Below are 14,165 nucleotides of genomic sequence, written 5' to 3'. Positions count from 1 at the left end.
GAAGTTTTGACTTTAGATTATAAATCGTTGTGACTTCAGAATTAATACCTGAAGTTATGCTTTTTAGAAAGACTTCAGTGTCAGTCTAGAGGGAAAATGTAAAATATTATTTTATCTTCTTAACACAAGCACATCTATTTTTACACAAACAATTACCGGTAATTCAACCTCGTTCATCCAATCAAATACATTTAACACTTGGGCTTCTTTGAGTGAGTAAAACATAGTATAAACTTACTCACCTCCAAATCTCGGAGAAACACCTGCCATTCTTCCGAATCCCGACATTTGCATCTCTCGTTGAACCTGTGGGGGGAGTGTCTGAGGAAAATTTATTCTAGGTGCTGGCTCCGGAGGAGCTACCTGTTGTTGATTTCCTGAGTTGAATAAAGGAGCATTGCCAAAGAGATTAGCAAAAAAAATAAAACATATCGTGAAACATACCTTTAAAAAGAAACGATATTCTAGCAACGTAACCCAATACCAATATATAGCTACATAATTATAAAGTTAGCAATACTACATAAAACTATCAGCTTCTAAGAACTAGCAAAAATAAAAGCAAAGATAATTTTAAACAGCAAATTTTTCTGTAGGATTGAATATTCTATAAACAAGACAGTTGATGTTAATGTTAATACGAACATGCATTGTGCACAATAATTTATATCCGGAAACCTGATAAGCGTTGCTTTGCAAGTTAGTTGGTATTTTCCTTTCGTGGAATATTTTTGAATGGGGATAAATGATATAAAGCCAATATATATAATGTTCTGGACAATACAAGCACACATGGGCTTACAATTTTAACAAAACTTGGAAATATTGATTACAGAAAAAGTTAATCTTAAATCGTATTAAGTTCCTTATATATTATAAAAATTACAGAGATTTCTCTATGATTTACTTTTGTAATATAAAAATGTTCATGATACAGAAGAAAATACAAACATGAAATATCAAAATGACATTCAATGTATTCTATTTCGTCTTACGTCCATACATGCAGTTAAAATGTGGGTTTAATATACTGCAGCAACAACACATAACGAAAAGCAAAGCTGCGTAAACAAAATGTTGTTAAGATTGCAACAGGAATATTAGAATCATGTAAAAAAATCGGTTTTCATATGAATTCATGTTTTATGAATTTAATTTTCAAAAATAAGATAAGAACAAACTAAAAAAATCATCTGAAAACATCAGTAAATTCAAATTATTTTGCATGCAGTACGAAGATCTTTTCTCTCAGACATAAAAATATGATATAATAAAAATATATGTACCCATTGTCTTACCAAATATACTCAGGGTTGAAATCATGGCTGTCTGAAACAACAGCTAAGTATGGTATATATTTCTGCTAAAGTTAAATAAAACGTTAATGCTATACATACATATTTTAGTATCAAATTTACTTTTCGCTCAGGAAGCTGTGCACTATTTTGTGAATTTCATAACTGAAGTACAATATGTTATTTCTATATTAGTTGATGTGGATACACTAATATATCATTGTACTAATCTAGTCAAATTTGAAAACCCACTAGATTTTTTAAACAAAGTTTGTGTTTTTCCCTCAACAAAACCTTCTTTAAGAAGCTATCTTTTAATTTTAAGGTACTTGTTGAACTTTCGAAAGTCTGAAAAGAAAAAGATTTTTATTTTCAATATGACCTCTTAATTCATCTTAATTCATCAATGTTTGAGATGTCCATTAACACCCTATGGTAAGATAAAATGACTAAGCTAATGTCGCCATGCTTGTGAAACGTACTAATGAATCAGTCAATGGTGTGCGAGCTCGTGTGGAATGACGTGTGAAGCCTAACGCTAACTACCGTTAATGACAGATTGAGTAAATACACCTGTTTGTATGGTTACATATGTTATATATAAAACTATCAATACATTAATGTAATTAAGTGAATTGTCTAAAAAAAAAAAGGAAGTAAAATTGATCGTTACATGTTACAGTATAGTCATTTCATCTGAGTTGGTTTGGTTTATCTTATTTAACGTCCTATTAACAGCCAGGTTCATTTAAGGATTTTGGAGGTAGAGGAAAGCCGGAGTACCCGGAGAAAACCACCAACCTACGGCCAGTACCAGGAAACTGCCCCACGTGGGTTTCGAGCTTGCAACCCAGATGTGGAGGGCTAGTGATAAAGTGTCGGGACACCTTTACCACTCGGCCACCTCAGCCCCTTCATCCGAGTAATTATACAGTGCAAACCTATTAACTGTTCCTGATGAACGATGATTAAAAGATGGTTTCACATCTGCCTAATTATGGTGGCTGTACCTACAATAATGCATAAGCATTTCGTTTCAATAGGATAATAAAATGATATATCATATTTTAATGTTATACCATACCTAAAACTAAGTACTAATTCATAATACTTTTTATTGAAACAGAAATACTAGGACGTATACATTGCCACACTAAATATAGCATACATATATAGCATAGCGTATATATGAGCTATTATTTGATAGGTACCATCCATCGAGGTAAAACAGATTCGCTGGATTTGTTACTAATTAAATAAAGCGTCTATATAAACGCTATTGCATCCGGACAGAAAAAAGAGTATATAATATATGAAAAGACTCAAATTTCCAAAGTTTGAGCATATATATATTTATAATTATAGCGTTTGCAATTTAAGAAATGGTGAAATATAATATTCACCTTAGTTTTTAAACCTATGTTTATTTTGTGTGATAATCAATTGATATCTCAATATTGAAACTTCATTTCGAGAAATACTGTTGGTACATTGGTACTTTCCATACTAGCAAACACTAACGTAAAGTATAGATTCTAAACATTCTGCATTGATATTGTTAGTAAAGCAAAGCAGCCCGAGCCAGACTTACTTCGTCGTACAACAGAAGTCCTGGCCCCACCAGCGTTACTAGTTTGTCTACGTAAGTTAGCGAAAACCTCTGGTTGTGCTGCAAACGTGCTAAGGAGCGAGCGTGGAATACCAAGTAAAGCGAGCCTGCGCAATTCCCGTCTGTTTCCGTTCCGCATTGACATCAGTGTTTGAGCCATGCTATTTGGTAGAATGAGCATCTGCTCCCCTTCCCTCAGTAACAGATTGTCTATACCTCTTTGTGGGGACGAGCCAAACTGAGATGGAAATGGGGGCATGGTATTTTGTTGGCCAAACGGAAACATGGGCCGTTGCTGCTGTTGTTGTCTTTGTTGCTGCATCTGCTGTTGTCTCGCCGCGAGCATTGGGTTGAATCCACCACGCCCTCCGAAAGGTGCCATGCCCTGTGGAGGTACCATTGGCTGTCCCATACGACTGAAAGAACCTTGCTGTCCCATGCCGAACATTCCTGTTGGTGTCTGGGCCCCGACATCAGATGGGAAGGGACCTATGATGGGAACTGTTACTGTTCCAACTTGTCTAGGGACTTGCTGTGCGTTCCCGGGTTGAGTGTTGGACGCTGATGATGTCCCTGTTGTTGCCGTTGCTGCATTATTTGTTGCCTGTGGTTGCCTTGTCTGCTGTTGTTGTTGCTGCTGTTGAGTTGGCTGTTGTCTATTTTGTGGAATATTAGGTCCCGCCCCAAATCGTTGTCCAAAAAATCTACCTGCCGGGTTGATGTTTCTGAAAAAGTCTCCTTGGCCTGTCGGAAATACAAATGTTTTCTGATATTTGATAATACCATCTTTATGAAACTGTGATATTGAAATATGCTAATATATTTTTATTTAACGATCGCAATACATATTTATCGAACTCCGATAATAGCTATATAAAAGAAAATACAAGAGCCACATACAAATTGAAGTTCCATTTTATATTATGTAATCACATAAAAGCTCTTCTACATATTCAAGTAATAATATTGTTATGATATGATATACACACATTTGTATTCATTGCATTGACTTCATATCGCCATTGATAGAAACTGATGTTTCAATAAGACCGTTGTACTTACCGTGTGCTTCTTGCAGAAAGAGTAATATCGTGATAGTAAGCAGCTTACATAGGGATTTCTTCATTGTTAATCAATCTGCAAAGTAGACGAATTATATAAGTAGAAAGCAAATCAGTAAAAGCTCTATATACTATAACACGAATGTTTAGGCATATCGGTCAGACTTTCAATTTTGCTAAATATGTTCTACAAAACGAAATATAAGATAAAGATGCATTGTAAAATTTAGCATTGAAGAGATTTGCTGTGATAAAGCGTCAGGGAGAGGGGTCAAGAAGGGATTGAAACACCTCTTACCCGTCCAGTCACTAATAACAATGTGACAATACGCGAAGAAATACTGGGAAAATGGGCAGATTAATAGCGAAAACGCAAATGAGGAGGTGATCTTGTGACTTGCCGGCATAGAACGTCTTCCATGGCCACTTAAAAATCAGTTATTCATGAAGACGTTGTAACGATTTGTCAGTGGAAAGGAAGGCAATACTGCTTGGCGTACGTAAGCATCGCTCCGAAATGGTGTCATCGGATCAGATTCTCGAGAATATGAAATGTTGTTAAGTGTGTGTGGTATATGTAGGTTATAACTGGAAGGGCGATTTAGTTTCTCAGTGGTATGTGTTTACTTGATAACAATATGGATCACGTTCGAGATGTCTGGGTTTTAAAGACCTCTGACCTTTTAACTTTCTCTTGTACGAAGTTTGATTCTCCCTGTTCGCCAAACAGTTAATATGTTGTCCTGGTGTGGAATGTTTGCGACAGGTCAGCCTTATTTATACGGGGGACAAACAGAGAAAATTGTATCTATATCATACTCTTCAGTTTGTGTGGTTTTTAAAGTCTAATATAGCGACAGAGTGCATACTTATCTGTGTTTTGACGTCGTCACAGGTAATACTTCACATCTACATGTTGTAACAATAACATGACATCATAAATAAATGACCTCAGGCTATTGTTTCGGTAGTGACAAAAATGTCATTCCGTTTTGGAAATGCATTTGCAAGAATATATCATGAGTTATATGATGAACAGAATCTGAAATTCGTGTTAATGCAATATTGAGTTTGTTTAATGAATTGATAAATTCCGTATGAATGTCGTCAATGCATTGTTTTATATGGAAACTACCGTACTGTTTTAATGAATTTATTATTGTATGAATACTTCTAGCATACTTTCCCTTAACTACGCATATGTTACTATATATGCTATCCGCAAGTCATTTATGTTTCAGTATATTTCCAGGCCTTAATGCTTTAGTATATTCCAAGCCTTTATGCTTCGGTATATTCCAGATATTTATGCTTCAGTATATCAAGGCATTTATGATTCAGTATATTCCAGGCACTTATACTTCATTTTAATCATCTCATTTTCAGTATACTAGTATACTATCCAATACAGTTGCATATGTCGTTATATATATTACATTAATGTATATTATTCCGTTAGTTTATGTTTCCGTGTATAATATTCTGCGGTTCTTTTGCATAGTGTAACACCCACACACACATTTCAATAAGTGTGGCAATATCCTGATAAACGAGGAAACAGACTTAAGTATATAAAAGCCATTAGATTGATTAGCCACGCTGCTACATACAGGAAGTTCTATGCTAAGGTCAGAATCAATTCAGGTGTTTTACGTACAATTTGTGTTTACCGCAGATTTATACAAACCAAACAATGGAAAAAAGAGTCATTACTTGTTATTCCACTCAGTCGAGGAAGCATTATTACTGTCACGTGACAGGAATACAGAAATGAACCAATAATCAGTGATATTATTAGTTGTTGTTTTGTAACATAATTGTATATAAGATATTGATAATACATAACTATATATAAATATACAACACAATAGGGGGAACTTCTATAAATATGTAAAAACACGTACGCAAAAGCATGTATGCAGAACGCGTCAGGGTTAATGCTGCTCCACATTCCTTTGCTTAATGTATGAATATACATTGTTATACATTGTTGTAATATGTACATTCCGATGACGTCTCATTGTTTACATGTTGCCGGTTGTGTTTGCACTTCCTGACATGAAGGATGCATGTTGCTTTTTCAGTTTTATTCGGGGTTTTTTTTATCATTTATTTATTTATTTATTTTTAATTGCTGTTACAATGCAAATAGTATCAAGCAAAACCAAACGTGAATGTAATTTTACGAAAAACGGTTAGTTACTCTAACTTTCTCATTGTCAGTGCATTGTGATCGTAGCCGGGTTCAGCTGTTAAGGCAACGATGAGGATTGTGGTTTTGCCCACAGTATTGAAACCTACCAGTTTATACAATTGTCAATTTTGTCTTTCATGCGATACATTATGTCTGTGGAAATTTTGAAAAACAATTATTTAGATCTAATTCGATCATTAGCATTCGTGTGTACCTGTGTTAATCCATATGCTCCTAACAGGCCTTAATTGTACTATTGTCGCTATGTCAACTCCGTCCAGAATAAACTCTTTCTCAGTCGACCATGATTTTGTCTATTCCTTGTGGAATGTTAACAAAATCCACGTTTTCAAACTGTGCGTTTAATAGAAACTTATCATAATAGATCGTAGTTCAAGCACTTTAAGTTACTTAACCAACATTCTTTTCATGTAGTAAGCCAGCGACTTAAACACGAGTCACAACTACATTTTTATATCCTGCTCTGTAATGTTTACAAGGGTTACAAGTTTCGTTGTAGTCTCATATTGTACAAATACTTAGTAATGATTTAATTTATGCCATTTTAAATCAACAAAGAAAATAACGAAAGATATCTGGTATCATTTCAAGGAAAACCAAAATGAAACTATTTTTGTTTATTTGTTTACTGATGAAACAGAAATCAACCAAACGATACTATTCAATATAACCTCTGTAATTCCAATAAGTAAATGGACAGACGTTTAAGCGTAAAATTATACAGTATGGATGGTTAATATAAAAAATCGAAACCATACTGAATAGAACCATCAGAAAAAGTCTCTAATCTTTAAGTAAAATTGAAAATCACTCCGGAAATTGACACTATTTGCTATGACATATACAGTTATAAAGATAATACGATGAATGAAAGGAAGAGGAATGTTATCAATCCATCAATAAATATATGTTATTGTATACATAGAGATTACACAATGAGTGGTTGTTGTATATGGTATCTCTTTCACTCGAGTTACTTTTCTGTAATGATTATATCATACCTTGGGAGATGAATAACACCCGACTATTGTAGTAGAAGCAGAAATAATCTAGATACAACAGCAAACACATATTGTATTATAAACAAACAGCAACAAAATCGAGTCAAAACCTGTAATTCTTGACACTGCATGTCATTTTTTCGGTCCTTCTTATAGTCGTGATTCACAACATGAACAAAGTTTAATATTCTTTTCAAATTTTTTTAATTATTGACAACTAATCTGATTAAATTGATGATGTCGATGCATCTCACGTTTTACATATGTAACATTTGGTAAGAAAAAGTTTGATTCCCTGTCCACCCTTCTGTACTTTTGAACTTTTGACCTCTAGCATCACGAACGAGGCCTAGAAGGACGAAACAGTGTAAGAAAAAAGTCATGTAAGAACGGAAACAATTAATAATTATCGTATAAATGTGTCGCCATTAATATCTCTGTGCGTGATATTAATTTTTACATTATGCAGATCAAAACATCGGTATGTAGGCTCCCTAAATCAAACATGTGATTTGGTGTTTGATGTTAGCATCTTTCACATTTAGGGAAATTGTTTACATGGTAGAAATCTGTGTATAGTAATCCCAATCAAACAATTCAAAGTCCTTTACACTACATACGATACTCCTAGTCAAAGGAATCGCCGTCTTTAATCCCAAACATGCATTCCAATGTGTAGCGTTAGACTCTTTTCATAGTAGTTTGATGTTAGTAAATAATAGTCTGTCCCGATTTTTTGTTTTCCGGCTATTAATCTTGCAAAAAGATCTTTAAGGAGCCAAGTAACCTTCAAATATATTTCTACAACGAAATTTACATATATAACGCAGGGATTATTTTGGGTTACCAAATGGATTGGTCATTTTCTAGAAAAGGCCTATCTGTAATATAATTTATGGGCCATCTATAGACATTTAAAGGATTTTTCTGAATCATGTGGGTCATTCAGATAAATTGTGGGCCAATGGCCGCATGGTCCCCTTCCAAAATGATCCCTGATAACGCTCACGTCTCCTTACAGCAAGCTCTGTTTACTTGGAACGATAATGTAATAGGTATTGACGGAATGTGGCTCATCTCAATGTTTATTTCAACATATTTTAGGAGTAAAATATTTAAGATTGCATTGTATACTTGATGTTGTCATCCATGACATGATGGTTAAAAAAACACAAACATTAACCTTTATCATGTCTTTGAAAGATTAAAGTTATCGAGTAAGCTTAAAATTTAAAATACTTTATTTATTTAACTTATCCTTATTGTTGATAAATAAAAACGTTTTGTATTCAAAGGTGAGGATCTGTCTGCATTACGCTGACCTGTGAGATCTAGGCCAGAGGGAGTCTGATTCCGAAGTAGAGGTGACGAAGGTTGACAGCCTGTCAGGTCACTGAAGCATGACGGCACATACTAATCCTTATTACATCCATTGTTTGGACATTTGTCTGTGATGTCAGACAAGAATTATTCATCATTACGATTGTTAGGCTGACAATGTTTACGAGTGCTGTCAAATATTGTTTTTTTTCCCAATGTGGCCAGAAGGTCCATAATTATCCAACCATTAAATCATTATGTGGAATTTCCTTGTACCGTAGGTCCATTATAATCAATAAAATAGCATCGCTAATCACTCATTATTATCTTGTCACGGAGGGAGTAACTTTGGAAATAAAACATCCACATGACTATTTCATTTGGGGATGAAAAGAAAGAAAAACATATGCAACATTTTTGTTTTCATGAAGATATTTATTTATCGATAAACATAGTAAAATGTCAAATTAATTTATTTGTCAATAACTAAAGTGTTATAAATTCTCTATTTGCATACATCTAAAATTAGTACCGTAATTGATTTATAAGGTAGGTTAAAAATGAATCAATTCTTTGTCGTAAAGATGTGATTCGTTAGCATACTGGTCACGGTTTCAAGACAGTTTCGTATATAATTTAATCAAATGACTGTTTACAAGAAACGATTATAAGGCCAAAACAAATTAAAACTGACATGACATTTAAAACAGTTTTTTTTTTAAAAATTCTAGTCATAAACCATTCTGCATTATATTTGAGTAAAAAAATCAGTAAATTAAATAGAGTTTAATAATAATCAACTGATGATCATTTGAATAATGAGAATAATATTATATTTCCTTTAAGATATCAAAGTACGCATTTACATAATGTACATCAATATTACGTTAGAGCAACATTGGAATGACGTCAAACTGCATAACAGCATGTTCACACTTATCGCACTTCCGCTTCAGAACGACAGAGCACTGTTAACTTTAACAAACATCAGGGAAGAAAAGGGGGTGGGGTCTTTAATTAGCATTTAGAACTGCCTTGTTTCCTAGTTCTTGATTTGTCTTTTGCTGAACAATATTCATTAAGTCGACTTTAAACATCTTTTGAAACTTCTACGAAAATACTATGATATCATAATATGTTAAGTATACAAATGTATTAGTATTGATCCTGATTAAACTGCAATTCACCTTAACAATAATTGTAAAAGTTTCACGATCTTGAGATGACAACACCCATGCAAGCAAAGGTCAAAGGTTATGGAGTATCGGCGATCCTTTTTCATTTCCTCGTATATTATATATAGATTTTATCGGTTTAATTCGGTATATCGTGCTGAAGTTGTCTGATGAAACTCGTTAACGACACTGACATTTAAAGTCCATTAAGAGTTTATGTCAATCCAAACACAAACCAATTTACATGTACATTTCCTGTAATGAAATTTATTTGTTTTCACTATAGCTATTTATGTTACCAAGCATTCAAACCAGGTAATTAATTATCTATTTGTTTATTTGGCTCCGATATCAAATCGACAAAACCTACGGTAAATAGCTTAGATGATGATGATGATGATGATGATGATGATGAATGTCTGTAATACTTTCGATTACGTGTAATTTAACACTTAATCTTATATCAATTATGAAGACAACAAAGCTGACAGGAGCACATAAGCCAATCCAGATGGCTTGGCTTACCTGTCCCATACTGCCCCGTACTGCCTTCAGGTGAAACAATGCATGTGCATTTCATGTTTTCTTGTTTTTGTTTCGCCTGAAGTCAGTCTTGCTGGCTGTGTACTTAGATGAAATATATATCTTATAAATATGCCGTTATTCTGGACAGTTGAAGTAAGTATGTGTCCTCAGAGTTTTTAGGATAACGCTTGATGGACACTTCAGAAGGCCATGTACGATTTGTAATATTAAGGGTTGTTTTTTGCTGAAAACTACTTTAATATCGTGTCGATTATCATTTAATTCAACTTTTTTTGCAACAACAGTTTCGCCAATGGCCGTAATTCATCTTGTTTTAAATACATGGCATGAGCCTTAAACTTCTCATACGTGCACAGTTGAAATGCTTTAAGATGCATTTTCTTTTTAAGATATGGAAGTACTCTAAGCAAACATAGTCATATTATTAATGAATTAAGATTATTTAAGATATATCTTTGATATATAAATTATGAAGAACACAACTTAAATTCAGGAAAAAGTGCGTAATGTCCCGTGAGATAAACCCGTCACCAGTGAAGTACCACAGGGTGGTGTCCTAGGACCAGCCATGTTCTTAACCTAGATTCGTAATCAAGCTGTTTGTGGACAACCGCAATGATAACGGTTAAAATCTAACTATCGTTCTTGTTGGATATTTCCCAGATAGTATCAAATGAGTAGCTACACACATCATCTCTGCGCTGTCTGTTATATATAACACATTGACTAGGGACGGACATAAACAATCACTTAATGATTGGACAAAAAAACCGTGTCCATTCACAACATACGGGCATGTACTGGTACAGTGACATCTCTGTAGGAAGCCGACCAGTCGAGTGCTGACAGGTTTAAGACTTGTATATAGCTTATGTATTATATGATTAATAACGACTGACTTTACTATCATCTTGATTTCCTCGTCATCTGCCCTTGTTAAGGATTGGCATGTTTGACAAGGACAGGGAACCCAATATATGAATAATATCGTAATCCTAACTCAATAAAACAAAAGCAACATATAGATAAAATATATATTTACATGGAAGCCATTGATTTTTGAATGGTTTCTATATAAATCTATGTTCTACAAAATAACAGTTCCAATTATCTTAAAATACGACAAGTAAAATATACTATATCTTAAAGTAAAACTAATCCAGAACTACTACTTTTTAAATGTAATGGTATTGGATACCTCTGTTAAGAGCGAATGACATCGGTCTTAATTACCATATGTTGCCGTTGATAGTAGACCTTTTGTTATAATATCTATTGTTTATTTGGCACTTTCCCTGTTGTTTAATTCGTGTATCCCTTATCTTATAAACCAGGTCGGATTAATACAGATTATTCCTGAATTAGAAACATCTTATACTAGAAAATAAAATCTATAGACTATCAATACTTACATTTCTGGCGCGCGTGCTTTTGACAGGGTCTATATATTAATACTTCACTGTGACTGGTGTAAATGAAGCCTAAAGTTTGTGACATCATGATCGTAACGCTAGAGATCACAATATGTAACGGCGACCACCAATTAAACAAATGGCAATACAACTCATACAGAGATATATAAGAATTATGATGTCTAAATAAACAAGGTAGAGTAAATAAACAAAATGACGGAAGTAAATTAAAATACAACGGAAAACAATGAAGTTTAATGGTTAAAAGTTTTAAAGTTATTTCTATTTATTAAATTCACCATTAATTACTTTGATTACCATCATTAATAGAACAAATTAAACAAAAGACGAACTAATGATTAGAACATTTAGATAAGAATTTTGCAACAGATAAAGAATAAATTAAACAGAAGACGAACTAGTGATTAAAACATTTAGATAATAATTTTGCAACAGATAGAGTATATAATCCGAATACTGAATAAGAAGTTATCATAGGGCTGTTTTGAACTTGTGGAAATTCGTACGAAAAAAGGGAAGATAATCAAAAGGAGCCGAAACAGATGTTAAAATAAGAAGTAGGGTGTGGTTATTAGGATGTTAAGATATTTATCAAAGCGTACCTTTATCCGGGCGATACTTTCTCACGAATTATGTTATGTTAAAACAGTGGGATTCTATATAATACTGGATGCCTGCATGCATTTCAGAGTGGTAAGACACGAGCGTAATTACAAACATAAAATAAGGTTAATGTTTGAGATGAAAAAGAATGGAGTGACAAACTACTTGAATTTCTGTCCCCAATAGTTCCGGGAGAAAATCAACAAGATGAAAAAACAGACATTAGTCATGTCAACTCCCCGCCAGTGTTCTCGGTCAGAGAGCCTTTACTTCATGTACATCTACGTTAACATAGGGGCTTAATCTAATTAGTATGTTAGAGCGATAATAGAGGTGATTATTGGACGCATGCAAATGAGGCAAAGATACACTGATATACGTTTGTATGTACATACGTGTGTAAGAAATACCTTTTCACCTTTTAATCATCACGATATTTGTACATTAATTTTGATGGACTCGGCAATGCGTTTGATAATAAAAAAAATATGTAGTGTTCAGATTTTAATTTTCATATTTTTTTTAATCACTTAATAATGTAATTGTATTGTTTTGCTATAGAAGTTTTTTATCGGTGATAATATACATTGTTTTAAATGTTTCAAGCCGCAAACAATCTGTACAACTATTTCATAAGACGGCAGATTTGCGTAGGTGTTTTTTTTTCAAATCTGCTTTCAATTGTATAAATGAGAAAAAGAAATGAATTAACTCACCTGTATTAAACGTAGTTTTGTGTCCTAGGAGCCAGTTTGCAAGTAATATATCCCGAAAAATTAGTTAGTTCCCTTCAAGTGAATGTGACAGTCGTATGAACGACTTTATATTTCGATTTGCTGAAGCCAGATCGCAATCCATCAAACGTTTGACATCAACGAACGGTTGACAAACGAGACCCCCTACTACTCTGTTTTCTGCAGTGTGACACAGAATGGAAAAACGTGATGCTCATCGGCGTCTTTCATGCGTTTGTACTTCGGCAGGTGTAGCGTCAATGAGCCAAGATGACAATTACACCACAATAAAAAGTAAGGTGTAAGGGAAGGGACGTAATCGTTGAGTGTATAACGAAGTATAGGGCAGGTGCATGTCATCAGGTTACGGTCAATATCACGCGATGATAGGTTAAAGTGGTCGGAAAAACGTAATGTCGAAAACGATTATTTATAAAACATGTGGAATACAGTGGAGTATAACGAAACATCATACCTTCTAGGACTCGTTAGCGATGCTTGAGGGGCCAAAGTTCGAAAATCTAGACGGGGTGTCGGGAAAATTAATACGGGCCTTAAAATGTTAGAATATAGCAGGGATATATTTCAGCCATTGTTTATTTATTTTTATTTATTTATGATTTTAATTGGATAGTTTTAACATGATTTTTTTAAAGAATGGCCTTTAATGGCTAAAGATGATAGTGTTATGTATTTCAGGTGTTGAAAAGAAATACAGCGAGTATTGAAAATCTTAACTTTTTCATAGAATAAAAGATAGGACTTTTATGGGAGATATTATTTGTACTTGTCACAAGTACTTAGCAAGCGTAAACCCAAATGAAAGCTTTCCGAAAATGTTATGTTACAAAAACAAAAACAAGAGATTAAAAACAAACAAACAAAAAATAAACAACAACAACTAAATTGAAAATAGAGTAATAACCAAAAACAAAATAAAAATATTTACAGCCACCATATATAACGAAATGCTTCATACATTGTGTGTTCACCCCCAATACATGGAAATATAAGCCAATGCCAGGCAAGCATGCTCCTTCTAACTACAGGCCGATATCTCTATTATCAACTGTTGGAAAGGTCTCTGAAAGAGTGATATTTAGAAAATATATTTTAGCAAACACCGATAAGGATTTATGAATGTTCATTCTACAGTTTACCAGTTTATTGATA

The 14,165-nt window shown here is 33.7% G+C and overlaps 1 protein-coding gene across 8 annotated transcripts in view; it reads right to left on the bottom strand.

The window, feature by feature from the left end:
- Positions 1-13,233, bottom strand: part of LOC117322068 (collagen alpha-5(IV) chain-like) — a 39,689-nt gene extending 26,456 nt beyond the window's left edge. For all 8 annotated transcript variants that reach the window (XM_033876801.1, XM_033876803.1, XM_033876802.1 and 5 more), the window contains exons 1-4: positions 12,975-13,233; positions 3,967-4,041; positions 2,887-3,648; positions 243-377 (exon numbers count right to left, since the gene is read on the bottom strand). In XM_033876801.1, the coding sequence (XP_033732692.1) occupies positions 243-377; positions 2,887-3,648; positions 3,967-4,030 (961 nt within the window). In that variant the 5' untranslated portion in view covers positions 4,031-4,041; positions 12,975-13,233. The remainder of the gene's footprint in view (positions 1-242; positions 378-2,886; positions 3,649-3,966; positions 4,042-12,974) is intronic.
- Positions 13,234-14,165: the final 932 nt, after the last annotated feature.

The sequence above is a fragment of the Pecten maximus genome, chromosome 2, assembly GCF_902652985.1.
Source record: "Pecten maximus chromosome 2, xPecMax1.1, whole genome shotgun sequence".
Lineage (NCBI taxonomy): Eukaryota > Metazoa > Mollusca > Bivalvia > Pectinida > Pectinidae > Pecten > Pecten maximus.
This window is presented reverse-complemented; position numbering and strand designations above follow the sequence as displayed.